This window comes from Toxotes jaculatrix, chromosome 17, assembly GCF_017976425.1.
Source record: "Toxotes jaculatrix isolate fToxJac2 chromosome 17, fToxJac2.pri, whole genome shotgun sequence".
NCBI lineage: Eukaryota > Metazoa > Chordata > Actinopteri > Toxotidae > Toxotes > Toxotes jaculatrix.
The window spans coordinates 12,591,013-12,618,786 of NC_054410.1; the positions used below are offsets into that span (position 1 = coordinate 12,591,013).

Below are 27,774 nucleotides of genomic sequence, written 5' to 3' on the forward strand. Positions count from 1 at the left end.
TGTGAGACTCCTCTAAAACCCCAGTTTGCATGTGATTTGGTCACTAATCTCAGATTTTCCGCACTAAACCCTGATGTAAAGTTAGTCACTTTTTCTTCTTCCATGGCAATTATATTTTTACAACAATCAGGCACAGGCCTGCTGCCTTAATCTAGTTATAATTACATGCATGAATTTAAGCTTTTCCTGTTGTATTTATCACGTTGATTTGATTATCGCTCTAATTGCCGTATTTCCAACAGCACATGAAGGCAGCGCACGGCTCGCACAGACGTCACAATATGCTACGTCATAATTATTGTTATGGCAGCCAACAAAGGATCAGGATGTCACACTACTAATCTGCATCGGATTAAAACCATGAATGTTGTGTTTTTTTTATCTAGTGAACAAAACAGTCCAGTAATTAAAAACACCTCCCATTAATCCTGCTGATATTTCCTGTGTTTGTAAGGTTTTACTCATTTAACATCAGGTGTTGGAGCTGGGATACGTTTGTGTTTACGCCAGTGTGTTGCTAAGCAACGTCTGAACATGGCAACGGGTCGAGCTGAAAACAAGCTGCTCCGTGGATGTTCTTGGGGAAAATTACAATTACAGTTACAACTGTAGAAAATTACAATCTTAATATTTTTTTTAATAGCAAACACTTTGGTCTCTTAGACCAAGAAGTTTTTTTAAATTCTATTTTACTTATTTTTTAAGATTTTTACACGTTTTCACTGTATTTCTGTGGCCTTTTCTGCGAGGACAGATCTTCTCATCACAGTTATCAATCTCCACCAGCTTTCTGTAGGTCGATTTAGAATGGCATCAAGCTATGGATCACTTGTCAAGGAGGCCATTGTGTTGCTTGATAAGTTCAATGCTGGCAGACAGTGTTTGGATGACTTCATAGAAGATGCTTCAAAAGACCTGCAGGTAGGTAAATTCAGATCAAAGTCCTGATGCTGCATGTTCTTGATCCTTTTTCTCAAGAATATCATATTTGTTATTTGTTGCAGAACCTGGATGATCATCATAAGAAGTTCATACTTGACGTGGTCTCTGGATGCACTGAGCACAAAAGCTTATTGGACGTAGTTATCAATGTCTTCTATGGCCATATTGGGAAAAACTTATCCAGAGCTGATCGCAGCCGGTTTGTTAGTAAGTCAATGAATAAACAGTCAAGTGCTCTTTTTTTAAACTCTGAATAAAACAGGATTAACACTGATATATTTCTAATACTGTGTTGTCCTCAGTTATCTGTTACATCACTACATTTGTCCTTGATGACATTGGGCTTCAGCATTTTAGCAACATTGTCAAATCTCTGGACATCAAGAAGATGCATACAGTAAGAAACTACATCTCTGAATACATCACTATATGGACTGGAAAGAATCAGCAATCAAAAGCTCTTTTACAGTGCATGCTGTTTAAGTGTGTGGTGTTCTGTTGTAGTTCCTGAATTTCTTCTTCACAAACCTCACCACATGGATACAAGAAGAGTGGAATACAATCTACGATGCTGCCTATGTGGAGAAACACTGGATTGCCCCCCTGATAAGGTAGAAGAAAAGTCTGGGAAAATCCTTCTCAGACTGTGACATTTTCTATGAAGACAGGAAATGACAGAATACTGTATGCTGTTTGTCCTTTAGATGGCGCCCTGAGATTGATATTCTCATGGACCAGCTTGCTGTCAAAATAACTCGTGGGACACAGGTCAAGAAGGCTCCAATCAAAACCACTGAGCCTCAGGAGTTCTCTCTCACCAAACCTAAACCTCAGCTTCTGCCTATGCCTGAGCCCACCCCACAGCAGGAAAAATCCAAACCAGTCAGCTTCATTTACAGTTATTTCCAGTATTTCCAGTTTGATATTTATAGTTAGTTCACATATATACTGACTTCTGTTTTTGCCTTCAGATATCCTATCTGAGTCATAATGCTGTAAATTCTGTAGAGGCTGATGCACCACTCATGAGGCTTTTGTTTCATAGGTACCAAAGAGCACATACACAGCTCCAAAGGAGATGCAGATAATAGAGGAGATAAAACAAAAGAACCATCAAAAGACTGAGGTACAATGTCTTCTTTTAAAATTAACATCTGAAAAATATTTTGACATCTAAGAGGCAAAAGATGGAGTGTAATACAAACGTGTTACAACAGTAAACAAGTTTGACAGAGGCTGCAGGTGTAAATCAACAGCCGATATATTCAACAGTTAACTAAAATGCAGAGAAACATTTAAAAAAGCTATTCTTAACCACTGTATGTATCATTATTACATGCACTTGACACCCTGTCTGTTTTTTATCAAAGGAACTGCTGTATGTGGCAAATATGAAGCAGTTCAGATGTGTAAACCCACAGAAGTCTGAACACACCAAGGTAGGACCTGTTTCCTGTGACTGATATGTTTTCATTTCACCTCCCTGGATGCTAGATTAAAAGCACACATTCTTTTCTCATTGAATCATTTTTACTGATCATTTGCATCTTTGTTGAACCTTCATTTCTTATTGCAGCGAGTGATGTCCCAGATTAGGGAAGACATGGATTCAAAACTCAAATTCAATTCATTTCATTCTTCTGGATGTCCTTCCAGCAACAAGGTGAGATGGAATTTGTTCACCTGCTTTAAGGGATCAGTATTCAGTAGAACCACCGACTAATGCATGTGTTAATTTTCCCGATGCTGTTAGACCAACAACTGGTCCATCAAACTCAACAGTGCAGCTATCCTGAGGCAGGGGGCTCTATATAACCGTCAGGTGGAGAAGGAGTTGAAGAGGTACAGCCACTGTTTACCTGCCATTTGTATGTAGATAGATAGATAGATAGATAGATAGATAGATAGATAGATAGATAGATAGATAGATAGATAGATAGATAGATAGATAGATAGAGATCCTTGATAGATTTCCTAACTCAATCAAAATAAACCAGTCAAAAGTAATTTCTGTGTGTTTATGTGTGCGTTGACACAGAATGGAGCGTTTGATAGAGGGGGCACGTGAGCCCTCGTCTTTCCTGCAGTGGCAGAAGGAGATGCGTGAGAAGGACTTTCAGGAGGAGCTGGCCAAGATTGAGCGCAGGCGTCTGGAAGGACGCATCAGTTATGAGGAGGCAGCTATGGCTCGCACGCACATAATGGAACGCAACCAGAAGACTGCTCAGATGAAGAAAGAGGAGGTGGGTAAAGATCACTCAACAACTGATAAGAAGTATTTACAGAAGATTACACAGTGTGTTAAACTACACCAAAGCACGTCTGTTCGCTACAAATATCCTTTAAAGAAGTCATTTTCAAAGGGATTTACAATTATGTCTGAAAAATGTGTTGTTTTTTTATGGTTGCTTTGTTGTGTCTTGTAGACAGCTCAGCTGATGCGGAGCTATGCTGAGAAAAGGTTGCAAGAGGAAAAAGAAATGAGAGACTTGGTGCAGCAAGTGGCAGAGGGACACAAGAACTCCAAATCAGCTAAAGAGAAGTTACACAAATTCAAGCAAAGTATAGGTACGCCTTTGTGTTTGATATGACTTGTGAAATTGTGATTAATTTCCTTTGGGTTCTCATCAATTTCCTGCTAATTTCACAGTGAAGGAAGTCTCAGAGCAAAGTCGAGAGCTCCTTCGTCAAGCACTAGAGGAAGCACAGGCAGAACTAAGCAGAAAATTTGAAATTATCTGCGAAATCCGCGCCATCGAGTCGCTTCCTCACACTACAGTCAAGAATTTTGATGACACAGAGGTGAGGGAATGAAAGGGAGCATGTCATCTCACACATTTCACACAGTTTTACATATCTCTTAGTCACGGTTAAGCTGTTGTCCCCCATGTCAGACTGCAGGCCATGAGCTGCTGGGAGAGATGTCCCTTGCTGAGCTGAAGGAGAGGCTGACCCTTTTGAAGGAAGCCCAGCAAATAGAGCAGCAGGAGAAACGGGAGCACATCTTAGAGGTGAAGCAGAACAAGAAGCAGCTGCTGTTAGAGCAGATGGACACGATCAACGTCCACAGGAGGGCACTGGCACAGGCTGCTGCCGTCAGGTCAGAAAAATGTGGCTCTGACTCGATCATGGCAGTGGGGAAATGTGGGCAGAATATAAAAAAAACTTACAAACATCCCACAGTCATTAATGATATTTTTGGCATGTTGCAGTAAAGGGGAGAGGAAAGCCAGGCTGGACGTTCGACAGACGGTGACTCAAGATGAGACACTCTTGGCTCTGCAGAAGAAGCTTGAGGAGAAACAGCAAGAGCGCCAAAGACTGAAGCAAATTGAAAGCAACAAGGCCAAAACCTCTGAACAAGCCACAGCGCACACTGTTAAAAACACAGGGACACACAACAAAGTGAGTATGAAATCCAAACCAAAGAACTGACTTCTCTCAAAGGGAACTGTACGCTTTGTCTGGTTTTTTTAGTGTCAGTCAAATAATATTCCTCATTCTTTTCTCTATGTTTCTTATTTTACCAGAAAAGCTTGAAGTCAAAAACGTGGGAGGAGCTGGAGCTGAGTTTAGAGCATCATATACAGAAGGACGCTCCTTATGCTGTTTCTCAGTGGGATACATAAAAATGTGCAACATGCTCCACAGGACAATGGATATTTACTTTTAGATGAGAAATATCAGCAGTGTATAGAAATATATGGAAGAACTGCCTTTCAGCTTTTGTTACATTTTTAATCTGACACATTTTTGCATTAAAATTGCTTGAACAATCACTATCACTGTGATTTATCTCATGGATGAATTCATTTATATCCATTATGGTTTTTCATACACTTGAAACTAGTCCACTTAGTACTGTATTTATACCATTAGTGTCAAATGTTGCCCTGAGGCTTGTTATGTCTGCTAAATGTCAAAATGTCAGGATATTTTCTCCCCAAAGTAAATTCCACCACCTGTGTATGTGGCACAAAAACGGGAAGTGGACCTTCAGCTTGTGACTTATGAAGAAAATTTCCCCGCCCCAAAACAATGTGGGTGTTATTTCTGTGGTAACAACTTACAGTACAAAACGTCACTCATCGTCACTCATGGAAATAATGCAACAATATCATTTGTTATTTGTCAAAGGAGAACCACGGTAAGCTTACACACGTGACTTTAACAGCAAACTTGCAGCATTTCTATAGTGCAATATTATTTCTACAGTGAAAATCATATATTCACAGACCCTGTGAATATAGTGAAACTGAATTTTTTTTAAATGTGGTAATGTCACCCTGTTGAATTACTGGTGTTCAGCATTATGAATAATGTATAATTACTCTCAACAATGTATTACTAGTTATTACTGTACACTAGTTTGACAGAAAATATCTTCGCACAAGATCATTTTGAAAGAAATTTTTGGAATTTAGTTTTTATTACAGTTATTGTTTATGGTTTGTTTGTTTTAAGCACTTGTAAATCAATAGCTGGTAGATCCATCTGAAAGAGCAGACAATACACTATAACAAAGCAAGACAATATACTGTGCAGCACATGGCAGAACAAATTTAAAACATGAAACAGTAGATATTTTAACCATACCGGGAGCAGTGGCGCCCCTGTCGGCTGTTCCGACAACAACAAGAGATCTGCCTGAATTCAGCTCATTTTGCTCGGTTTTTCCCTCTAAAGCAAAATCACATGATGTGTATTTTGTCATATGACACTGATGAGAGGACTGATCCCACTGAGAGCCAGTTTCTCTCTCTCACGTCCTCTGTAAAAACAAAGGCAGCCCGGCCACTTGTCAGGGATGAGATGCTGTAGACGGGCTTTGGTCGGTGGTCCTTCTCGATAATATCTGGAGGATGGAGTGTCGGGGACTAATGCTTGCGATAGCCGCCGCTTGTTTCATAGGTAAAGTCTGTACTTGTTGTTATTGTTGTTTTTTTTAACCAGTAAGCAAAATAACTGCTGTGATCGTACTAAACACTGGGAAGGGCACCATAGAAGTATTATAGAGATATAATAGTTGATCATACGAAGTTCCTTAATGTTAATGGAAGACCCTATTATTCATAAGCTTATTATTTATTTTTGTTGTGGAGTAAACAAAGGATAAAACACTATAAATGTAATAAACAATTATGCAGCATCAAAGGCTAAATTTGGACATTTGTGTGACAGTTTTTTTTTGTTTTTTTTTTGTTTTTTAAGTTCATGAGTTGTTTTGCTTATATTTGTTATCAGGATTATTTCATCAGGAATGTAATGTATTTGAGACCATGTTAGAAAGCTCTTTTCTCACAAATTCCTTCAGGTTTTATCATTATAGCATTTTTAGCATCCAAACTTTGTTCTTGTGCAAGATGTCTATAAAGTTAAAGTGCTGTCTTACTGGTTTTCTGTTGTACTATATTGTATTATAATATCTCCTTAGGGAATTATCCTTTTGCTGACACTGGTGTTATATCCTTCCAAATTTTATGATTTAGGAGTCAAGCTCAGGATTTCAGCATTTCTTTCTGCCACCTCAGTGGTTTCAGAAAGAAACGAGGAGACTGAACCAGAGGAATCACATGACCCTCTTTCTGAATAATTGCATTTCATGAGTAGGATGGCTCCTATTCAGAAAGCACTTAAGCACATGGCTAATATGATTACTACCACAATATGGGCTCTGTTTTGCTGATGTGCTTATACCTGTTGCCCCCTGTTTCTCAGTGGGTGAATGTTATACTTCAGATTTTGTGCAGTGATTTTAAGATATCACGACAACACAGCTTTAGCTGAATGAAGAAGTTAATTTGCAGGAATGATGTGAAATAGCTGGACTAGTCAACCATTCTAAGTAACCCACCCACCTGCAAAGATTGTTGTTTCTAGGTCTGGATCCATATTTAGAGCATGTCTGAGAAGAAGGGATATGAATTTACTGTAGATCTACTTAGACCATTTACTAAAGACCATTACTGTACATGCCTGAAAATATAAATAGGGGTATAAATACAATTTCTAACCCTCCAACCCCCAGGCCACCTATACAACCCCGGTCATTAATTTTTATTGATTAAAAGTTCTAGGTGAATCAAACTGCTGTGTTTGCATTGGAACCTTGTATCTATCCCTGTAATACAAAATGCCAGCGTCTAAACATCCAGCGTCCCTCTCTTCCAGGCCTGGTGGTGAGCCAGACCACACTTAGTCCTGCTGTGATTAACACCACTCTCATCGAGAATGTGACCAGTCTGACTCTAACTCCCGTGATCCTCAGCAGCACGACCCCGGGCTGCTTTGCCTTCAACACTTCAACTTGTGAGCCTTGTGCCCCGGGATCGCAGTACGATAACAGTGAGTCAGTGACCGTGTCATCTGATTTCAGGCCATCATTTTACTTCTTTTTTTTTCTAATGTGTGATGGTGGATCATTAAAACATTGTCTTAATGTTTTAGGATCTTAACTCATTCTCGTGTTCAGTTCAGTCTGTTCTTAGTGAAAAGATAAGCTCTAGAATTTCTTACTACAGTGATTAAAAATGGACGAAAGGACCCTAAATTCAAAGTTGAGAAATGGTTCTTTATCCGTCCCTAGACACCCTGCTGTGTACATGCTGTTCTGACCCTGGGCTGTGTCTATTTCCTGGAGCTTGCCTGGCGTGTGCCAAAGGTTTCTATCAGCCACTTGCTGGACAGCAGCAGTGTTTGCCCTGCAACCAGGGCTTCTACACAAAGTAAGGGCATTAATTATTCCAACAAATTCAACATTTTCTTTAACCTCTACTGGTAATGTTTACTTCACTGGTCATTTTCTTGAATCTGTCTTTTGTATTTTGTCTTTTACACCTACTGTACAGTTTCACTGGAAGTCCACTATGTAGCTCCTGTCCTCCTGGATCCTTCAACAATAATACTGGTGGAGACAGTTGCACAAGTTGTTCACCAGGTGTGTTTATTTAGCGGTAGGCAAAAAACTCATAGCAGTGCTGTAAATAATTAACTTTTTGTAATCCTTCAGTCACAAATCACAGTTTGCTTGAATATTTACAGTGTCTTTACTAAATCAGTTATAAAGGAACTTTAGCTTTCACATGATTTTCATGCAATGACCTCAATACAATTTCATATAATCTGAAACTTGAGAGAGAGAGAGAGAACATGGATCACATGTTTTGAGTTATTTTGTGCCTGCTGCTTTCAGGTTTCTTTTCATCACGGCAGAGTTCTACTTTATGCTCTCCATGTGCACAAGGAAGTTTTTGCAAGTAAGTTGCACTTGAATGTCTCTGGGTTTCTGTGTCTATTTCTGTTTCTGTTGTTGTTTGTAACCAGGATCCGTGTGGATGGAACTTCTGTGTTTGGAAAATCACATCTAACAACCAGATCAAACATCACATGCTTCCATCCCATGGTTCTGTTTGCCAGCATAGATGCACCCACACACACACACACACTCACTCTCACACACATACACAAGAACAGTTACGCAGTTGCTGCTTTGAATCATCGGCAGTAGGCATAAGAATTTAAGTGGCATCTATGATCACGTCTCTGTGGCTTATAAAATGGAAACTGAAAAAACTAAGATAGCGTGTGGTTTTAGAGGAAAGTTGCTTTACCAATCCCAACCTTTTCCGTCACATATACAAGTTAAGCAAAGTGGCCAAGGTGTCCTTCCTTCTAACCAATCATCAGGTGGATCTACTGGATTACCAGGGTAGATTTCATATGTTGTTCCTCCAGAGAGAACGCCCTGGGCTCTTCTCCCAGTTGACAGTGCCCTGAATACCAACACAGTCATCTTGAGCAAAGCAAAGGAGGAGGAGTGAAGGAGCAGAAGTTTCTCTGTACTCCTTCCACATATGGGTCCATCTACTGTATAGGAAACTGATCAAGAACTTCACCTTTAGGTTCAGCTCTTCAATGTGACAGTCTGGGAATCTGTTTGAAGCCAACCAAAAACTCTTCTCCACGGCCTCACCAAACTCCACCCACATCTGACCTTTCGCTTCTGTGCCAGTAAAAACAACAGTCCTTCTGGTTTTCATGGACAGAAGATGTCTTGGTTTTGCCAAGCCTGTAAGCCTGCCCCCTTCACCGCCAGTGTCCACCAGCAAGCTCTTGGGCTGCTGCCATAACAGGCAATGATGTCTCAGTGGGCACAGCTCCATGGCTTGTTTTCACTGGCTAAAAATATTGTGTTTGGATCTTGGACAGCTGATTTAATATCTTGTTTAATTAAGAGTCCAAACCGTGCACACTGATAAGAGTGGAGGAACCATTCTTTCCAATGATTTACATCCTAATTTGGCAGTGAGATATTAACATAATTTTTGCAAGATGATGATGTTGTTTGTCAAAGCTCTGCATGATTACTCAGACCTTTACTCAGGAAGGGGGGAACTAATTAAAACTATTGCTCAGCTGTCTGTTAGCACTGTGAAACCAAGCTGCAACAGCAGCTTCAAACTAAATCAGCTTTCACATTTTTTAAAAATGCCTCTAAGTGACGTGCGGTAACCAAAAGAAATCATCATAATTTGTCCACTGACAGTCACAAACAAATGCCCCCCTTTCTCTCCATCCTACAGTTCCTCTGGTTGTACAGAGTGCCATATGTGTCCTGGAGGAACAGAGTCTCTACAGGCCGCTGCCAAAGACTGCACACCATGTCGGCCAGGTAATTCACACCATGCAAACGCAAAGCTACAGGGCTGTAAATAGTAATTTGTGTGAGAGCTTGTTGCAGCCCAGAATAGAAAAGGCAAAGCATGAATATCCATCCAGGTCACATCTGGTTTTTGACAGGCATGCACAAGGCTCCCCATCAGACTATGTGTCAAATCTGCAGCAGTGGTTTCTACCAGATCCACTGGGGCCAGGAAAGCTGCAATGTCTGCCCAGAGAATCACTACTGCCCTGTGAGTACAGCAGCCTCCACACTCTGAGTCATCCACACTTGTGTACATTTGAAAGATGTACTGCATATTTATCCTACATATAAATTTTCTCAGAGTCCAGATGTGAACCCCATTCTGTGTCCAAATGACGCCTTTTGTCCAGAGGGCAGCTTGGCTCCAGGCTACTGCATGGAGACCTTCTTCCGCAAAGCAGGGGACACTTGTGAATTGGCTCCTGTCACTATTGCTCTATTAGTTATTGGAGGTGGAGGTGAGTAACAATAGTGGTACAAAGTGCAAAACTCTTTATATAAAAAAAAAAATGCCATGCAGTCTGCTTTTATCACTCAAAATTCTTTTTAAAGCATTATAATATACATAAAATATAGTACTCATATATATTTATAAATTAACATTGTTTATTCACTCTGGGGAATAAAAACTGTCCCAGAATAGAAAAGTTTAATTGTTAAGTTAGGAGTCCTTCGTTGTTATTTTTATGTTTATTACTGTTAATAGTGGTATGTATTTAAAATGGTAATAAGCACATTTCATATATAACTGTGTATATAACTATGTAACTTAAGTGTTGTTATGGGAATGTACATCATGTCAGTGATATAAGATACTTTAATTTTCTGAGGGACCTTTTATCCAATGAGTCATTGGGCCATTTGGCCTCATGAAAACAGTAAGACTTTTGTTTTTGCTCACTGGAAACAGATTATGTTTCTGCCCTTACGCTGAGATCACATTATTCATAAACAAGACATAATGAAACAAAATTAGAATCATGCTCATATATCAATGCATTCTCTGTGCTCTCCTGTAAATCCTCATTTCCTTGTAATATTTTTGTTTTTCCTCCCTTTCCTTTTCCAGTGGCTTTACTCTTCATAATTTTAATGGTTCTGCGTCGAAGAAGAGACACCGATGGAGAGCTGACTGTAGCCCGAACTCCATTATTACGCAAAGAGCGACCTCAGGGTCGATACTATGGGATCCCCTGTGACGCAGAACCTGTATATGCTGGCTGGTGAACGTAAGGACCTCAGTTTAGCTTTCCTATAGTCAGTGCTTCGTCGGACAAAGCCAACTGAAGTATTTTCTCCATGTGGGTCACCACTGAAGACAAAAGGACTGATAGAGGAAAACTGATGGTAAAATCCTAGGCTGGTGCATCGAGAGTGCATTGACAATCCACCAGCCTTTTTTATGTGATACATTTGAATATATTATCGAGAAACAGAAGCTCAGTCTTTTGTGAATTCTTGTAGTTTGACACTGTTACAGTTGTTCCACTCAGAGATAAACACTCTCCTTTTGTAAACTAGGTAATTGGATTATGAGAGGTATGCTGGAACGCTGCAAATGAGATGCGTGCCTCAACGTGGTGGGAACCTCTCTCTCTTATGAAAAGCACTTTTTTTAACCAAGCTAATTGATTTACTTTGCACTCGTGTTGGTCGACTTGTGGGTGCCTCCATTAACTCGCGTAGTTCCACAGTGACACAGAGGAGTAAACTGTGGTTGGTGCCTCGTGTTTTTTAATGCATTTGATTTAAGTACGTCATGTTGTCTGTAGTTTCATTGATACCTTTGCCTGATATTTTTCACCTGCTTTTTTAAGGTTATATTTGTATGTTTTAAAAGAAAATAAATTAAATCTTTAAATTGAGCCTTGTTTCTAATTATTTTGTTGGATGAACAATTTCTCAGTTCATCCATTAATGCTAGAGATGGCTTTGATTTTTCAAAATGTAGTAAAAACTTAGAGTGACAACTATCATCCAACAACACAACACTGATGGGGTGTTTGTTCCACCACAGCTACAGTTTGTTAGTGGAAATAAACACTCTACCTTCAGTAGAACATGACCTTTAGTTGGAGATTTTGGGTGATATCCAAGCAGTACTGAAGTAAATGCTATAAAACTGCCCTTGCAATGTGTGGAAGGTGTGAATCCAAACTCAGCTCAGTTTTAATCAGTCCACTGCTGTGTCACTCCCAGAGAAGACTAAACCTACTACATTATAAACATGATATACTACTGTCTACCTACTTTCAAAGCAGTCACTCAGTATTTCACACGGTAGAATAAGCGACTGCAAGTGAGGAAGCCCATGTACTGTTTTTAAGAGCCTTAATATCTAGCAACATCCACCAGTTAAACTAGCAATTTGATTCTGCTGTTGGGTTGCACCCGTGCATTTGCGGCAATGACAAGTGAACACATCTGCCATGAAAAATATCTGTTCAGTGGATAATACAAGGTTTACCAGACTAAACAAAAAAGAGAAAAGTCATTCTGACAAGATTGTGGTCCAACAGCACTGACCAGTTCTCTCTACATTAGATAAACATCCAACAGCTGTGACAAAAGGCAGATCTCAGGATCAGATAAACATGTTTACAGAATGTGACAACCATGGAGCAGAAAGACAGATAGAGGTGAGAGACACAGAGGTATAGGAGACTGTGAGCTTAGCATTTTAGTAGCATTGTAATGGTTTATTTGGTAGAGGTGAAGCTAATTATATCTGCTTTATATATTATTGGGTAGTTTTCTGGGCCAACAACAACATATCATAACATATTTCAAAAGCTAATATTTAATTTAAAACTTTAATCTGAAAACTAGTACCTCTCAAATAAAAGAAAGGAGGAACAACAGTATGTCCCTCTGAAATATGGTTGGTTAGAAGAACTGTTAAAAAGTAGACACATTCACCAGATAGTAACGTACAGTATTATTTATCTACAACAGTAATTATTTAAATTTGTGGCTATGTTTACAGGAATAGAGGTCCTGTAACAGTTGCTAGGTGGCGGTAACGCACCGTGTAGCATTAACAGTAGCTGTGATTAAAAAAAAAAAAAATCAAGTTTGTCCCAGACAGGACTCCGTACTTACGTTAGCATTCAGGGGAAAACATGGCGGCCGTCATGGCGAGGAGGGTGTCCGGTGTGTATCCACGATTTGACATTCACACTTTATCATTTCAGTCCGTTCATTCAGTACATATTTAGTATGACATCTGTGTTTTACTGTACTGAATTGTTGGAGCGCTTGTGCGTCCGTGTAGTTTGTTCGCGCAGATAATAGCCAGGTGAAGTCGGTGCGTTAGCTAACTGTACGGAAGGCCAGCGAGGTTTTCTCTTAGCTGTGTTTTCATGTTGTCCTTGTGTCTGGCAGGGCTGCTGAGGCCGCTGTCTGCGTCTCTGAGTGCCAGGACCCCACGGCTCTGTCAGCTCTCCACCCTCATCCAGCCTCCGCCTCTCTACAGTTCCGCTGCAGCCGCTGTCCGCGCTCCTCTGCGAGCTGCTATGTGTCAGACACCCCGGTACAACATCCTGCAACGGTAAAGCACAGGAGGAACACAACTGCTGACATCCACACTGCTGACAATGAGTTGCAGTATTATTAAGCTCTCACATTATGCAGAAATGTAATGAGTAATACACGAGACTATGACAATAAACTGAGATAAATTATTCAAATGACTGACAATCACTGCATGTGTTTTGCTCATTCCATATAAGATTGGGTCCCAATCCAAAATGAGATTTATTTTGTGAAAAATAACTGTTTACACTATAGGTGGACAATAACAGGAGAGCTACAAAGAGAATGTTAAAAAAAAAAGCTGTAAGTACTAATGGTAACCCCAATATATAGAGGAAATTGTTTAGCAGAACTGGTAAGCCATCCAGATCCTGATTGTCATCAGTTTTCAACCTAAACAGCCTCAGTTACTAGGTATTTTTCACTAGTGATGTGAAAAAGTACCTCAGCTCTTTACCCCGAATGCTGATGGTTTGTTTTATAAAGATGCTTTATTTTAAAAATGTTAGCAGAGGTGTTTTTATATTAGGTAAGGCAGCCCAACTCCTCAGTCCAACTGTGAGGAAAAACACTTATTTAGATATTTAAATAATAGTAGTTCTGCTGTGTTGTTGCAGGGTCACAGCTCTTCTTCCCAGTCTGACTCCACAGCCAAGCAGAAGCCTGACGTACTACAGTGTGAAGAAGGGAAAGAGGAAGTCTGTAAAATCTGTCACAGAAAGATTCATGAGGCTGCACTGTGGACTGTGGATCAGACGCAAGGTATGTTTTTGGTACAGGATTGTTTTCTTTACACCCAACAAAAAAATAGTAGTTATCTGACACCTTGTTTCTGGGTGTAAACAGGCTGGACACAAGAAGAAACTGTGGAAGAAGAAACCTGCCAGACGAAAGCGCCTGAGGGAGTTTGTATTCTGTAACAAAACACAGTCCAAGCTTTTGGATAAAATGACAACTTCTTTCTGGAAGAGGAGGAACTGGTATCTCAATGATCCATACCTGAGGTACCATGACCGGGTCAACCTCAAAGTTTAACTTGCTGAGTTATGTAGTGGCATCTTATTTTCTGTTTGAATATAATGTACTGATGTAATATACATAATAAAGTCATATGTCCTAAGTGATTTTTGCTTTTGAATGTTCTTTTAATTCAATAAGAAGAAAGATTTAAACACAAAATCAAAGTTTTACTTGATATTTAATGACTGTAAGTCAATTTCAACAGAAATATTTAATCCAGTGGAACAATTGACAGCCATAAACCATCATGTCATCACATCACTACTTTTAGTTTATGATTAGCAATCAAGTTTAAAAGTAATTTGACATTCTGGCCTGCCAGAACTAAATTTCTTAAGATAAGTTAGTAAATGGCGTCTCTTTATGTATAAAGCCAAAGTAATTTACCAGTAAATAAGACATGTCATTTTCATGTATGTATAGCCAACTTATAACATTTCATGTTCTTTCTATAAAGCAATTGAAAATGACAAAAACAAAATTGTGTAATTGTTTACCAGCAAGAAATCTGAAGCTTCACAGAAAAATGGCTGAAGAAATCCAATTTTCATACAAATTAATAACAAATATCATGCAATGATGAGTTTATCAGTCTACGCACATGTATATAAATCTGCTAATTAGCAACATGTTTTTTTTTTCCTCAGTTTTACTTTGCATGACTTTTAACAGAAGGAAATCACCTCCAACACTAACACTGATATTACTAACTCTGAAACACAATCAGATTTTTCCGGTTTAATTTTTTTTCCCATATATCCATTAAAAGGACATTTTATGTGCATAACAAGTGTATCTACAACATTAGAGTGTATGACGTGTAAACAGAACAGTTGTACCTGAGAAGCTTTTGTTTCAAACTTCAAACCACCGTAAAATGATACAGATACAATGATGAAAATTATAAATCTACTGCGTAAATTCAGCCATCAAGAACCAACACAGTGATATTTTGTGTAAAATGCTGCTATGATTCACGATCAGTGAATAAAGTACAGGATGAAGACATACAATGCATCACCACGCAATATTAACGTAAATGTAAGTTTGTAAACCTGCAAACCAGTATAGTCTCTCTCATGAATTCCTATGGAATAGCAGAAGCAAGTAGAAGGTAAGATTGTTGGGTCTACTGTTGCTCAGTTAACAGCAAAACGTTACACAGTGATTTCAAACATGGACAAAGAACCATGTTTATACGGAGTAAATATTGATTCATGTCATATCCATTTCTGCTACAGCTAAAAGTGACATATTCCTAATTGGCCTTAACTTGCCAAATCATTTGTCAAATAAATGACAGAATGCGTTTAGAAACTGAACAGTAGATTGTCAAAAACAGTCCGTTCCACTGAGAAAACCTCTTGTGGTAATAAAATTTTTTTTTAAATTTATCTCTGATTCTAATGTTATTACTTCTTACACAAGTAATTATTTCTTTACCACAGAGGAAATTAACAGCAATGAAAATTACTCATGATAATATTCAGCTACTAATTTGTCATGATTATAGTTTGATGTCATTTTTGGCCATTTGAGCAGCGAGGGCAGTAATTTAGATTCAAAAGATAGTGCAAAGATGATTGTTTAATGAGAACATAGTTGTGTTAGAAATACTTATATTATGTGTAGAGACATTTTATATTTTCATGTCTGCTATCTCTTTCTTTAAGGCTTTAATAGAGAGGTAAATAACAGAATATTGTCTGCCACTTCTTTCTGACTTTTCATTGTTATAAGGGAGGTTGTTTTTTTTGTTTTGGGGTAATCGGCTGATTTCTCAATATCTTGATGTGATAATTAACCAGTGCAGAATTCAGCTGCTCTCAGATGTTTATCCAGAACAGACAAAATGAGGGTAAAAAAAAAAAAAGCCTCGTCTTTTCTTTTGATCCTTGGCTTGTAACACATTCTCTAACAGCTGTAGTATTTAGTGACAGTACATTCTGTTTAATAAACAGCAGACTAATGACTGGGAAGACACGCATGCGATTGCCTACCCACACCTGATATATAAAAACAATCAAATCAGAAAGATGAAATACACACAAACTGTACATACATATTCAATAACCCACAAACTCAAAGTGTCTTATCAGCATGGAGCCCATTCACTCATTTTTCCTAACTCAGTATCACAAACCCTCATTTATTTAATCATGAGCCACAAGCTTTATACTATATATTTAGAGGGGTCATCATAGGTCACTTTGGTAATACCTTATTCCAAAGCAAGGCTGCTTCAGTCATGTAGCTTTTGGCCATTCAGTATTTTTACTTCTTGCAGCGAAGGCAGCTGGAGTAGTCTTGAGGATAGTTTCACATGGCTTCATTGTTCGAAGAAAGAGCACTCCTGGATCTTGTGAGAGGCCTTAAGACTCTAAGAGGAGGCTAGAAGGGAGGACAGACGAGGATAAAAGCAGAGAGGGACACAGGGTTTAGTCAACTAATAGCCACAAACAGTTGCTCTTTTTATAAAGGATACATCTGGCATTATTCTATATTTTGCTTCTTGCCAACAGTTCCCATGAAAAGACCACAACCAACAATGTGTTCATACATGTCTCAGTACTTTCTGACTTCCATAGCCTGGCTGAAGCTCTCAACCACAAACCCGCTGGTTCCATAAAAACAGGTCACAAACATACATGAAAAACACACGCTGTAGTTTTTAGGAAATATTGCTATGACAGGTGTAAGTGCATTTGTTGGAAACTATTTTCATTTGCGGATTAATACCTGTTCGGTGCAGCAGGATGGTGGATCTGGATTAACACAAAATAAACTATGTTCATCACAACGAAAGGACAAGTCAGCCAGAGCAACAATGTGGCTTACTGGTGTGTTTTTAATAGTGTTTGAACAATAACAGAGGTCTATGCCATGGAGGAATAAGTTACACAAACAATACTTGTTAACAGGATTAATTAATTGTAGGTTTTGGTCTTTTCAAGTGGTTTGACAATACGAAAAAAAAATAGTATTGTTGGCATTTTTCTTTAAAGTTGGGCATCACTGTGTCAAACAACAACACCCCCCTGATAAGTAGAAGTTCTTATCAAGGGTGAAATACACCAGAAGGCAATCCATGTCAATATCTTATTCATGTTTGTATGTTTCCCATGCCACATTTCCAAACAAGTGAGTTGTTAACAATCATACGAGAGCAAGATCACACATTTGCACTAAACAGCAATTCCACTAAAGTTAATGCATGATTCAGCTTCATCAGTGCAGAAATCCTATTAGCAGGCAGTCTCTCCACATTTGCATAAGTACTGAACCATGATGATTTGTTTAGCCACACAGCCTTAGAAATTAGAGAATCAGTGAGTAAATCACCACTCTCTGGGGGCAGTTAGAATCAGGCAGCAGCTGAGCAGCCACTCTGTCGAGGCGGTATACCTCAGGAGCCTTCCTCTTAATCAGTCTGAGCTGCGGAGAGTTCAACGCTGCCTGCACCCCTTTGTCCACCTCCTCAGGCTGCTCCGGTACTGGAGGAGTGGGAGGCGGAGAGGGCGTGGAGGGTGGGCTGGACTGGGGTGTCAGTGAGGGCGTAATGGGTGTGGACTCAGACTCAGAAGGTGAAATGGCCTGGGACAGCGACTCCTTGGAGTCCCATTGGTCCAGCCGCAACACCTCATACTCAGTCATGTCAAAATCCTGTTCTGTACCGTGGAAAAAGGTCGTTGGGAGGGATGAACAACATGTAAATCCTGTCTCTGATCTACTGAATCAAACGGAAAACACTTTTTGTGTAATTGCTGTAGTGCGGCAGCTGATTTTGGTCAGCGGGGGATTATGGAAGCTCATATGACAATTCGATTATTCTGGAGACCACAGACCAGAGGCCATATTGGACATCATGATGGGCAGAAACAAATTTGTGGCAGCACAAACAAGTATAACAAGGCTGTTCTTATTAAGTCTTTGTTCTTTGTTCTTCTTTTCATCTGTATCTATCTGCAGAAGTATGTCCATGTAATGCAATAACAGCAGAAAGTCAAAACATGTTGATGTTGCCACTCTGTTCAAATGGAGTTTAAAAAGGTTTGGTGATATTTTGTATTTTTTCTTGTTGTCAACAAATCTCATGGAAAAAACAAAACCAGCAATGAACTGACCGTGTTACTATTAACAAGTACCAAACTCTTGATATAGCTTATTCCTCTGTGCCATAGAGAACAATTGTTGTCCAAAAATGATTAAATTATACTAAAGAGCCACACTGTCGCACAGATTGACATGTTCCTTCACTATGATGAACATGAACATGTACTGCACCTGGACCCGGCCAGCAATAGTCCCCAAAAAATGATTTAATTACTCCTGTTTAAGTAAAGTTTCCAAAAAAAAACTGCAGGTGTCCAGTTAAAAATCAAACTATATATTTTTGAAGATTTACATGTTCAGTAGGAACCAAAAGGTTCCAGGGTGTAGAAGTTAGGAAGTACTGAGAGATGGACTAAAACACTTTCATGGGATATGCTGACAATAAAAAAAATATATACTTTAGTGAGAATTTATTTTTCTATTCAGCTAATATTAACATAAGTAATCTCACCAGGATTCCTTCTGAAATATAAAGCTTAACTGTGGCTTACATGTACAGATGTTTCTGTCCGCTGTAAACAGTTGTGTCTAAACATTATTTCTAATTTTATCTACAAAGGAATTATTATCATCTGAAAAAACAAAAAAAAAACAAAAAAAAACGTAAATGACACCCAGTCCAGACTAAAACAAACCACAACTGTTTCCACATGATGTTAAACTAAGAACAAGTCCCTGCAGCTACATATGAGTCTTATCACAGGATGGTTAGCCAGGCAGCCCTGCGAGGTCTGACCTGACCCAAACAGGAAGGCAGGACAGAGATGGGGGCCCACTCAGGAAAGCAGAGGTACTAAACAATCTGTTGGCTTAAAAAAACTCAAACAGGAACATAGAAAGCTAGATGAAAATCTATCTGACGCAAACCAAACAGGCGCTGCTATTACATTATAATGGCACTCTCATAGCTAATGTGGTGAGTGAGCAGACAGCATGGTGCCCATTTTTATCAACTCACTTTTTTTTTTTTAATTATGAAATTGATATATTCTCAGACCATATCAGAGTTTGAATATGCTTCTAAAACACTATGAGCTAGTAGGTTAAAGTCAGTCTCTATACTGGGTTTTCCTTTTTTTGTGCTGGTGAGAATAATGAATAATGTCTACTTACCTTTGTTGTAGCTCTCTGACTTGCTGCGCATCATAGTTCTGGTCCGATGCTGTGCTGCCGCAGGCTGCGTAGTGCCAAGACCGGTGTCAGTGGGGTCAGACTGGTAGGAAGACAGATCCTGCATGCTGAAACTCCTCAGTCTGTCTGACAGGACTCCTTGACCCTAGGACAGAAAACAGCAGGTATTTATTTTAGTGTCAGCAGCAATGTGAGGCATTTTTAGGGGCCTTAATAATTTGATACAAATATTAGGCTACTGGATTTTCTGTGTTAAAATCCAAGCTCTGTTCACATAGACACTTTAATATGTGAATGGCAAACAACACAACAGACTTCATACCCTTATCTACAGTGACCCTCTACTGTACCCCCAGGTCAACACAAAACAAATGTCCAGAGTCTGCATTACCTTTGTTGCAGCCATGACTGCAGCTGTGGCTGCAACGTTCAGCCCTTTCCTCCCAAAATGCACCAGTGTGTCATAGCTTTTGTCCTTGGCTTGGCAGATGTAGTCATCAATGTCCTGAAAAGAGGACAAACAATCACGTGAGCACTGTATCTCTCATTATAACAGCGTAACTCATTTCATGTTGTGCTGACAGAGGTTTCTTGAATTGTTTGCCTGCATCGTTTAATTCTGTGACTTTTGATCTTCATAAAACAGGCTTATCTGTTTCCTGACTCACACACTCAGAGGAAAGGGAACGGAGAAATGGAAGAACGCTGTGACATTTCCTCTCCCCTGTCCGGCAAACACATTTTTAACAGCTAAAGTGGAAAAGTGAATCAGCACAAAGGCACTTTTGTTCACTGGACTGTCGCAAAGCTCAAATTCTATTACTCAGAAAACCTTGCAGACTAACTTAAAGCCTAGACTGAATATTTTCACAAAAGCCTTTCACCGAACTGCTACAAACAAAGGCAGGGATTTCACCTTTTCTTTTGAGGAAAGTGTGGGATGAACAAACTTCCTGTACAGCACACTAGAGCCTTTAGTGTAAGGGGATAACAGCCAAACCACAAAGGCTATCTTCAGTTCATAGTAGAAAGGAAGCCTGCAGTGGAGACACAAAATGGCAGCAAAACATAGTGATGTGGATCATATTATATGTCCCTAACAAAATGTGATAAAAACACAATAGTCAAGAGGTAAACTACTTTCCATGGAGGAGTCATTAAGACTGAATATCTGAGGTCACTTACCAACAAAGAAACATATCTGAAAATACTTCCACAGACGTGAATAGGGCAAATATTATCCAGTACATCATCCATTTCACCTAAAATGTGATCAAACAGTGAAAAATAGTTCACAAATCTCCACATGACACCTTGTAAAATCATATTTATGAGGATGACGCGGCCTAATATGATTTCATGACTAAAGATACAAATAATATACTCACATATTCTTTCACATCTTTTGATTTCACAGCTTTATAAGATGAATATGCAGGATATAGTGTACCAAACACAAGTCTAAAAGACAGAAAATGAGCCCATCAACTCCAGAAATTAAACATCAAATACTGCAGTGCAGCAGATATTTAAAATGTAACATCAGATCATTACATCATTTCAACTATAATAAATCATGATCATGGACAATATATTATAGGTTAAGCAGAGATTTCAAATTATACTCTTGAAAAATATATTTACGGCCGGGGTGTCAAATGTCTTTTTCTATTTTTTGTTCAGTGTATAAATTCATCCAATGCATTTTTTTTTATCTGTGAGCCATCTGAGCAGCCTACATAAAAGTGAAATGATGGACAGGTTGACAGGTGCATCAAGGTAAATCAGGAGCCCTTTATTTTATTTCTAGGGGAAAAAAAACCCCCAGACTATTAAATCAACCATGCATTAAGTCAGATTTTGTCCTGACTGAACAAGCTGTCCAGGTGACAAACTTCCATGCATGAGATAAAATTAGACCAAATTTGTTTTCTTTTCTTTTTTTCCCTTTTTTAAAATTTCTATTCCTGTGTAGACACCTGTGCTGTGGTGGGTGTCCGAACAGAGACAGCACCCTGTTGAAGTGCTACAGCCAAGCAACAGCTGTGAGTGCGACCTGATCAAATTACTGACCCACATCATGTTGCACCACTCAGGCCTCACCAGCTAACTGTGCTCAAACAGAGTTTAGGAACAACAAGGACACTTAAAATACATTTATCAGCTCTGGGCTACAACACTAAACCTTCCTCTTGGAGACTGGACCTAAAATGACCCCATATAACCATGTTCTGAACAGGCAGAACTAAGGAAGTCCAATCTCTGTAACAAGATCTTGTAATCTAAATTTAATTGCCTCACTATTTTGAGGTTGGGCTTGCTGCTGGTGTATTCCACACGGTCTGCAATGGCGCTGATTCATACTTTGTGCAAGTAAAAATAGCCAGAACCTACTGTAACATGTGTGGTCTTATTGTTTAATCTCATTTAAATACCTAACTACAAGGTCACATATTGGGATATATTCCCACATGTCTTATAACATAAATAAGTATTGCTTTGTAACCTGAGCAGGCTAACCCATCCCTTTTGTTTTTCTTTTCCTTTTTCCAATGTGGGACATCAACAGAGAATATAGCCTCAGTCAAAGACCGCTCCTGTTGTTTAGTCACCTCGCCACTCACTGACATTTAGGCTTCTGCCACTGAACGACGCCTCTGATTTCTGCGTCTGAATCCTTTTATCATCTCATGGATGATAAAATAGATTATTCAGCCAATCACGTCACCTCTTTGTCCGTAAAAAAAGAAAAAAAAAGAAAGGCACTTGATAAACACAAAGAGTGCCAGGCTGCTGAGCGCTGTTCAGAAATACAGATGGTCTATACAGGCCCAGATCAGCGTTCCTGCTGAAATGGCAAAGTACAATCCTGTGGAATTCACACTGTTGTGCAGTCAAAAATTAACAGACCGACATCTGCTCTCGTTACACCCTGACGTCTAATTCTGCTTAAATATTAGACAAATCAAAGGGAGGGGGAGTGGGCGCTTATAAAGCGCACCGCTCCTGCACCGTCAATGAGAGGCACAAATACCCGCAACAATCAGGAGCCGCAATTTATTATAATTCTAGTCTGTGACAAAGTATATGTAATGAAATAATAATAATTTAAAAAAAACGACTTACACCACAAGTCTAGAGATGATCCAGGAGACCATTGCGCTGGAGAGGCGACAGGACGCGCTGTCTGCGGGGAGGAGTTTCCTCCAGATGACAGGCGCGTCCAGGCGGCAGCGTCTGGACGCACACAGGCAGCAACGTGATGCAGGATAAACAGTGAGCGGACTGTAACTGTTATCCATAGATGGCAGTGTTGCATTGCACAGGCAACACGGATACCCAGAATGCCGGGTGAGTAAAGACGAGTCTCACCCAATACACAAGTGTGTATAGATGTGATATGGTGCAGACTATGCATGGCCTGATTGGCACATATCGATTGACACCCTGTTCCTTTCACCTTTGCAGAGTCTGTGCACCTGGGGATCAGATTGTGGAATACTACAATCTGATCCCCAATATGTTTGTTTTTTTTAATGTGTCAGTCTCTGGTAATTTTGATGAAAACTATTTTACAATTGGCCGCTTTATTTCCTCAGAGCACAAAGTCACATCTTCAAATATCTTGTTATGTCTGACTAACAGTTAAATAGCCAAAGATATTCACTTTACAATGGTGCTAAACATAGAAAAGCAGCAGATTTTGACACAGGGCCAATGTTACAGCGGCAAATAGTGCAGGATTGCCTTCGCTGATCTTGTTAACTTAAAAAAAAAAAACAGTTTCAATGATTAAGGAGTCATAATGTAGTTGTCAGTTAAAAATGGATCTAGGAAAAGTTTGGTGATACTGTAAGGAAAGACTGTCTATTAAATATTCATGCCTTTGTCACCTGTTGTCACTGAATAAATAAATTGCATTTGAGCCTTACACCATCTAACATGTTTACACTAAAGTCACATGGTGAATTAACTTTAATAGCTCAGTTTACTTTACTTACTTTTGCTTTTTAAGTATTGGGAAAACTAAACCAACTATGAGATATCTACAGAAATCTGAATCAATATGTTCAGTAATGAGACTTTACCAGGCCTCCAAATTTCTAAACCCCTGCTCAGTAACCTGTGAATACCTGCTCCATTAAGAGCTATGGTACCTTTTCTGTGTCCAGCGTCTGGCCTACATACTGGAGCCCGAGAACAGAGGCAAGGTTTTGTTACAGTACAACAAAGGCTGCTGGGGGAGGGCTGTGGCTGGTAGAAATCTAATCCTTTTGATAATTTTAAAGCCAAGTGAATGGCTTCAAAACAAGAGTGGCCCAAAATGCACTGCAAAAAAAAAGGCTTTACATTTCTGCTCCTTCATAAAAAAAAATCCTTCTCACTCATTTAACTCTTTACTGTTCATACGATTTGGTTTCAGAGCAAACTGTTTTATCTGACAGGTGCTTGTGTCCACAGCAAAAAAAATAAAATAAAATCTTATTCCTGATGAGAACATACTTGATATTTAGTGTCTAATGTGATGCTGAAAGGCTAAATGTAAAGTTAGTGTGGTCAATACTGAGAGCAGAAAAATATGTCATAAAGTCTTCTTATTGGCAACTTCTGTTCTTAAAAGTTTATTTCCTTATGTTTTCCCCCCATTCACATAGAAAAATTATACACACAATGTACTTTCACGATACATAAGCTCTGCACTAACCAACTTTTCCATTGCCTTCTGCATCTTCCCGCTGAGAGGAAACTCAATCGTGACACAAAGTCAAACACTGAACAAGCAGAATGTTAATGCAAAGAATAGGTTAGGGGAGTGTGCGTGCATTTTCCTGCTGAGTGTATTTCACGTGTTTGACCACATATAGAATTGACACATTTTGACTGTACAGAAAATTGACTATCAAAAGAGAAATCCACCCACCACCTCTAGTGTTTCAGATAATAAAGGCTAATCACTAGTAAAACAGAACAGCTGTTGCTTACAAAATGTATTATTACTACTGCTGAACAGGAATCTAGGGAGTGATTTATGTGCTGGGTGGCCTCCATCGACAGTTATTTAATCACTTGTTTGGATCATAAATACCCAAGTACCTCCACCACGAGTCCATAACTTAGGACAGGAGATGAATATGATGAAGCACTGTAGGCACAGCAGGCTTTTCATACTTACATTATATACACTTTCTTAAACCTTCAGCTTGACTTTGGATAATAAGGACTTACCAAGGGTTACCCCCTGATAATAAAAGACAAAAAGCAAAAACACCTTTTCTTCTGGCTGAGTAGACCAAATGCTCAATAAAAAAAGACTGTTTTTTAAAGACATTAACTATTATAGCACAAAGTTAACCCAAACTGATTATGTGAAATAATAATTATAATATGAAGCACAGAGGATGCTCAGCACTGTAAACCCTGCACCAGAATTCTTTCTGTCCTTTATGGAGTGAGCAAACTGACTTTAACATGACAGTAGCAGTTCACCTTAGCTCCTCAGAGCTGCCAATCTTGACTGCATCGCTTCAATGTCCTCCTCTGATTCATCCTCTGAAGCTGCAGTGGCTCCAGCAGGCTCCATTTCAGGCAGGGCATCTATGACCTTGCTCGGCGCTTTGCCAAGGGCACCTAGCAAAGCAAATGCAATCATGAAACAGACTTTTCAGCATTATTCATCTGCAGTATAATTTCATCTGTGGTTCAGATTCTTAAAAGCAGTTAGATACCAAAACCTTATTATAAAGCAGGAAAGTCATGATGTACTGTCATCTGGTTTCACAAATCTCTTTACCTGCAGTGATCTCAAAGAGGATCTTGTCAACTTCCTCCTCTGCTGCTTCCTCCATCTCCTCTCCATCCTCCATGCTCTCAAATGTGTCCTCAAGCATTTCCTCAATGATGCCGGCCTGAAATATGAATATGTTTAGCAACTTTTTTCTTTGAAAGAGATAAAAGTAGATATTAATCTGAGTCAGGGTTAAATTTCTTGTAACTTGACTGTAAATAGAATCTATTTATGTTGGACGCTGCTGCTGACCTTCATCATCTCTTTTGATAGTTCCCTCATGGTGGCCTGGATCTCTGGGACTTTGACAAGACTCTGCATGGCTTTCATGACCTCTGTGCTCCTCTGCAGGGCCCCAGCAACACGCAGTACAGCTAGAAAAGCACAAACATTCTCATAACCAAGAAGAACATCAAGCTGATAAAAGCACAAACTATTCTAATGATGACAACCAAGATTTTTAGATAAAATTACACAGAATTTTCCCTTGTCTATTGACCTAGCTTCTGTACTCCCAAACTCACCAAGCTGATTCTTCATGCTGAGTAGCACAGAGTTCATGTGGGCTTTGGAAGCATAAAGCTTTGTGATGGCTCGTTTTGACTGAATCATCTCCTTTGCGAGCACCACACACACGTCCTTCTGGCCCTTTTTGGCAGCATCTTTGATGGATCTTTTCACTTTTTCTTGTTCCCTTTGAATATCTTAATCAAAAATGGATGTTATTACAGACAACACAAAAACTAAAATAATTTATACTATCAGGTCGTTGGCTGTAGTGTGTAATAAATTTAGTAAACAATTAAGATTGACCAGTGTATTTACCAGAGCCATTGCCTCTAGTATAAAGTCATTTATACATTTATTATTTGTAGTTATTATGTTATTTTATTTAACATCTTTCTGGCCAATAACATAACTTACTATCTGTCAAGTCAGATCAGTGTGTTTCAAGAACTTCAAAGCGTCCTTCTGTTTTGCTTCTAGACATTCCAATTGCAATTACTGTTATTATCTCCTCTCCTCACACTTAACGATAATTAGTTTTATTTATTTAGATATGTCCAGGTGTGATGTGATAAAGGTTGACTGTATCTTACCTCGAATTTGTCTGTCAATCACTCTCATTTCCTTTCTGATTTTCTGAGACCATTCATTGATCTGAAATGATACATTGTGTTATCAGAAGCTGCGTTAATTTTACCTTAACAGTTACGGTTTGTTAGTAATGTCCATCTCAACATTTGTATAACATTAGACAAAAACAATGTATGAGATCACAGAAGCTAAACTGTATCATGATGTCAGCCGAAGCGAACCAAATCAGGGTTTGTTTACACTCACTGGCAGCAGACTTGTGTTAGCTTGTATGCTAACTAGCTAAACCTCCAACACACCAAAATAAGACTGACCGATCGATTGATAAGACGTATAAACAAACATTTCACGTTAAATACAGAAGAAATAACACGGGATAACGTGTGAGGGACTGTTGTCTCATGCCTAACTAGACTAGCGTCAGCTATTCAATTAGCAAAAAGTAGCAACAGTTTGAACGAAGCTAAGTTAAACTGACAGCTAACGTTAGCAAAGTTAGCTAAGGCTACTGTCGTTTTTTTCTTACTACGGACAAAACTCTCAAAGACAGTCCTGGTCTTCAACTGTCAGTACTCACCAGGTCTTTTGGTGGTTTCTCCGGTGTTCTGCCGAACAGTCCCATTATGAGTACAGAGTTAAATGCCCAGCTAACCTACCTGACTAAATATAGCTGGTTAGCTCAGTATGTTAGACAAGCACTTCCTGTTCTCAGGCCCGTCACGCTGAGTGCAAACATGACGTCAGTCCCTCTGCTTCTGAGCGAGGAAAGTGAGGCTGAAATTTAACCAGACACACTCAGTAAAAGATGTCTTAATGAAAAGCCATTTCGACCATAGACTGTATAAGACATAATAAAGGATTTCACATCAAAGATAGTCGCGGTGCATTCATGACCAGTCAAAATATTTGAAACTGGAGTTACAAGTCGTCAAGCCTAAAGTCAACATATCCTTAATTTAAGTTTACAAGTTACAGGTCCTTTTATTGTTATTATGAATAACAATTATAATAACAACAACAGAAGCTTTTATTTATAAAGCAGGTCACTAAACGCACAAAGAATGAACACAATACACAACAATAAAATTATATAACTAAGAGGGTGGAATAGTCTAATAGAAAAGATAATATATTTTGGAAAACAAAGTAAAACACATCATAATTCTCTGTACACATAAACAGGTGTTTTGACTTCCCTTCCTTTCAAGTTGATGTTGTGTTGAGCTTTGGTGGGAATTATATGTGGCAATCAAAGAACAGAACAGACCTTTATCACAGCAGTCTTGTCATAGCAGAAAAAGCACAAGTGCTATGTAATGATAACATTAATTATGGCTCTCTTCTATTCAAGTGTTTCAGTCAGCCATGACAAGCTGCATAATACCATGTTGAAAGCAGATCAGTTAAGTAATGAAGATTCAGTTGTCATTAATTTTATTATTTCCAC

General features: G+C 39.0%; 5 protein-coding genes across 7 annotated transcripts; 3 read left to right on the forward strand and 2 right to left on the reverse strand.

Moving 5' to 3' along the window:
• The first annotated feature begins 807 nt into the window (after positions 1–807).
• On the forward strand, positions 808–4,571 carry cfap99 (cilia and flagella associated protein 99). Its single transcript, XM_041061161.1, has 15 exons — positions 808–921; positions 1,005–1,149; positions 1,245–1,339; positions 1,447–1,553; positions 1,647–1,824; positions 1,988–2,068; positions 2,313–2,381; positions 2,519–2,605; positions 2,696–2,784; positions 2,981–3,185; positions 3,369–3,510; positions 3,593–3,744; positions 3,837–4,042; positions 4,155–4,347; positions 4,473–4,571. Exons 1-15 carry the CDS (start codon positions 808–810, stop codon positions 4,569–4,571), a joined length of 1,962 nt encoding a protein of 653 aa, XP_040917095.1.
• A 1,149-nt stretch (positions 4,572–5,720) lies between these two features.
• Positions 5,721–11,499, forward strand: si:dkey-21a6.5 (tumor necrosis factor receptor superfamily member 9). The gene is made up of 9 exons (XM_041061004.1): positions 5,721–5,853; positions 7,114–7,287; positions 7,529–7,667; positions 7,791–7,879; positions 8,135–8,198; positions 9,525–9,613; positions 9,742–9,854; positions 9,948–10,104; positions 10,716–11,499. Exons 1-9 carry the CDS (start codon positions 5,805–5,807, stop codon positions 10,871–10,873), a joined length of 1,032 nt encoding a protein of 343 aa, XP_040916938.1. The 5' UTR covers positions 5,721–5,804; the 3' UTR covers positions 10,874–11,499.
• A 1,234-nt stretch (positions 11,500–12,733) lies between these two features.
• Positions 12,734–14,304, forward strand: mrpl35 (mitochondrial ribosomal protein L35). The gene is made up of 4 exons (XM_041060908.1): positions 12,734–12,799; positions 13,031–13,196; positions 13,798–13,942; positions 14,027–14,304. The coding sequence occupies exons 1-4, from the start codon at positions 12,769–12,771 to the stop codon at positions 14,213–14,215; spliced, it is 531 nt and encodes a 176-aa protein (XP_040916842.1). The 5' UTR covers positions 12,734–12,768; the 3' UTR covers positions 14,216–14,304.
• A 66-nt stretch (positions 14,305–14,370) lies between these two features.
• reep1 (receptor accessory protein 1) lies at positions 14,371–22,681 on the reverse strand. Of its 3 annotated transcripts, none has more exons than XM_041061376.1 (10): positions 22,571–22,681; positions 20,833–20,905; positions 20,630–20,706; positions 20,361–20,481; positions 19,836–19,949; positions 19,427–19,589; positions 17,606–17,868; positions 16,940–16,965; positions 16,773–16,817; positions 14,371–16,591 (listed from the first exon to the last, which is right to left on the reverse strand). In XM_041061376.1, the coding sequence occupies exons 1-10, from the start codon at positions 22,600–22,602 to the stop codon at positions 16,573–16,575; spliced, it is 933 nt and encodes a 310-aa protein (XP_040917310.1). In that variant the 5' UTR covers positions 22,603–22,681; the 3' UTR covers positions 14,371–16,572. The 3 variants fall into 3 exon arrangements, with proteins under 3 accessions (XP_040917310.1, XP_040917313.1, XP_040917312.1); XM_041061379.1 differs by lacking the exon at positions 22,571–22,681 and adding an exon at positions 22,173–22,230; XM_041061378.1 differs by lacking the exons at positions 16,773–16,817; positions 16,940–16,965.
• A 1,369-nt stretch (positions 22,682–24,050) lies between these two features.
• On the reverse strand, positions 24,051–27,044 carry chmp3 (charged multivesicular body protein 3). Its single transcript, XM_041061434.1, has 6 exons — positions 26,905–27,044; positions 26,330–26,390; positions 25,754–25,933; positions 25,482–25,603; positions 25,236–25,350; positions 24,051–25,072 (listed from the first exon to the last, which is right to left on the reverse strand). Exons 1-6 carry the CDS (start codon positions 26,947–26,949, stop codon positions 24,933–24,935), a joined length of 663 nt encoding a protein of 220 aa, XP_040917368.1. The 5' UTR covers positions 26,950–27,044; the 3' UTR covers positions 24,051–24,932.
• Positions 27,045–27,774: the final 730 nt, after the last annotated feature.

What these genes read in the sequence shown, in the direction of transcription:
- cfap99 (XM_041061161.1), top strand. Translation starts at nt 808, where the DNA reads ATGGCATCAAGCTATGGATCACTTGTCAAGGAGGCCATTGTGTTGCTT. An exon ending in ACATCAAGAAGATGCATACA is followed by an intron (nt 1,340 to 1,446) that starts GTAAGAAACTAC and finishes GTTCTGTTGTAG; the next exon opens with TTCCTGAATTTCTTCTTCAC. An exon ending in AGAAGTCTGAACACACCAAG is followed by an intron (nt 2,382 to 2,518) that starts GTAGGACCTGTT and finishes TTCTTATTGCAG; the next exon opens with CGAGTGATGTCCCAGATTAG.
- si:dkey-21a6.5 (XM_041061004.1), top strand. Translation starts at nt 5,805, where the DNA reads ATGGAGTGTCGGGGACTAATGCTTGCGATAGCCGCCGCTTGTTTCATA. An exon ending in CAGAGAATCACTACTGCCCT is followed by an intron (nt 9,855 to 9,947) that starts GTGAGTACAGCA and finishes AAATTTTCTCAG; the next exon opens with AGTCCAGATGTGAACCCCAT. An exon ending in ATTAGTTATTGGAGGTGGAG is followed by an intron (nt 10,105 to 10,715) that starts GTGAGTAACAAT and finishes TTCCTTTTCCAG; the next exon opens with TGGCTTTACTCTTCATAATT.
- mrpl35 (XM_041060908.1), top strand. Translation starts at nt 12,769, where the DNA reads ATGGCGGCCGTCATGGCGAGGAGGGTGTCCG. An exon ending in CATGGCGAGGAGGGTGTCCG is followed by an intron (nt 12,800 to 13,030) that starts GTGTGTATCCAC and finishes TGTGTCTGGCAG; the next exon opens with GGCTGCTGAGGCCGCTGTCT. An exon ending in GACTGTGGATCAGACGCAAG is followed by an intron (nt 13,943 to 14,026) that starts GTATGTTTTTGG and finishes GGGTGTAAACAG; the next exon opens with GCTGGACACAAGAAGAAACT.
- reep1 (XM_041061376.1), bottom strand. Translation starts at nt 22,602, where the DNA reads ATGGTCTCCTGGATCATCTCTAGACTTGTGGT. An exon ending in TCAGATATGTTTCTTTGTTG is followed by an intron (nt 20,482 to 20,629) that starts GTAAGTGACCTC and finishes TCTCCACTGCAG; the next exon opens with GCTTCCTTTCTACTATGAAC. An exon ending in GTCAGAGAGCTACAACAAAG is followed by an intron (nt 17,869 to 19,426) that starts GTAAGTAGACAT and finishes TCCACGGTACAG; the next exon opens with AACAGGATTTTGACATGACT.
- chmp3 (XM_041061434.1), bottom strand. Translation starts at nt 26,949, where the DNA reads ATGGGACTGTTCGGCAGAACACCGGAGAAACCACCAAAAGACCTG. An exon ending in CAGCATGAAGAATCAGCTTG is followed by an intron (nt 25,604 to 25,753) that starts GTGAGTTTGGGA and finishes GTGCTTTTCTAG; the next exon opens with CTGTACTGCGTGTTGCTGGG. An exon ending in TATCAAAAGAGATGATGAAG is followed by an intron (nt 25,351 to 25,481) that starts GTCAGCAGCAGC and finishes TTCATATTTCAG; the next exon opens with GCCGGCATCATTGAGGAAAT.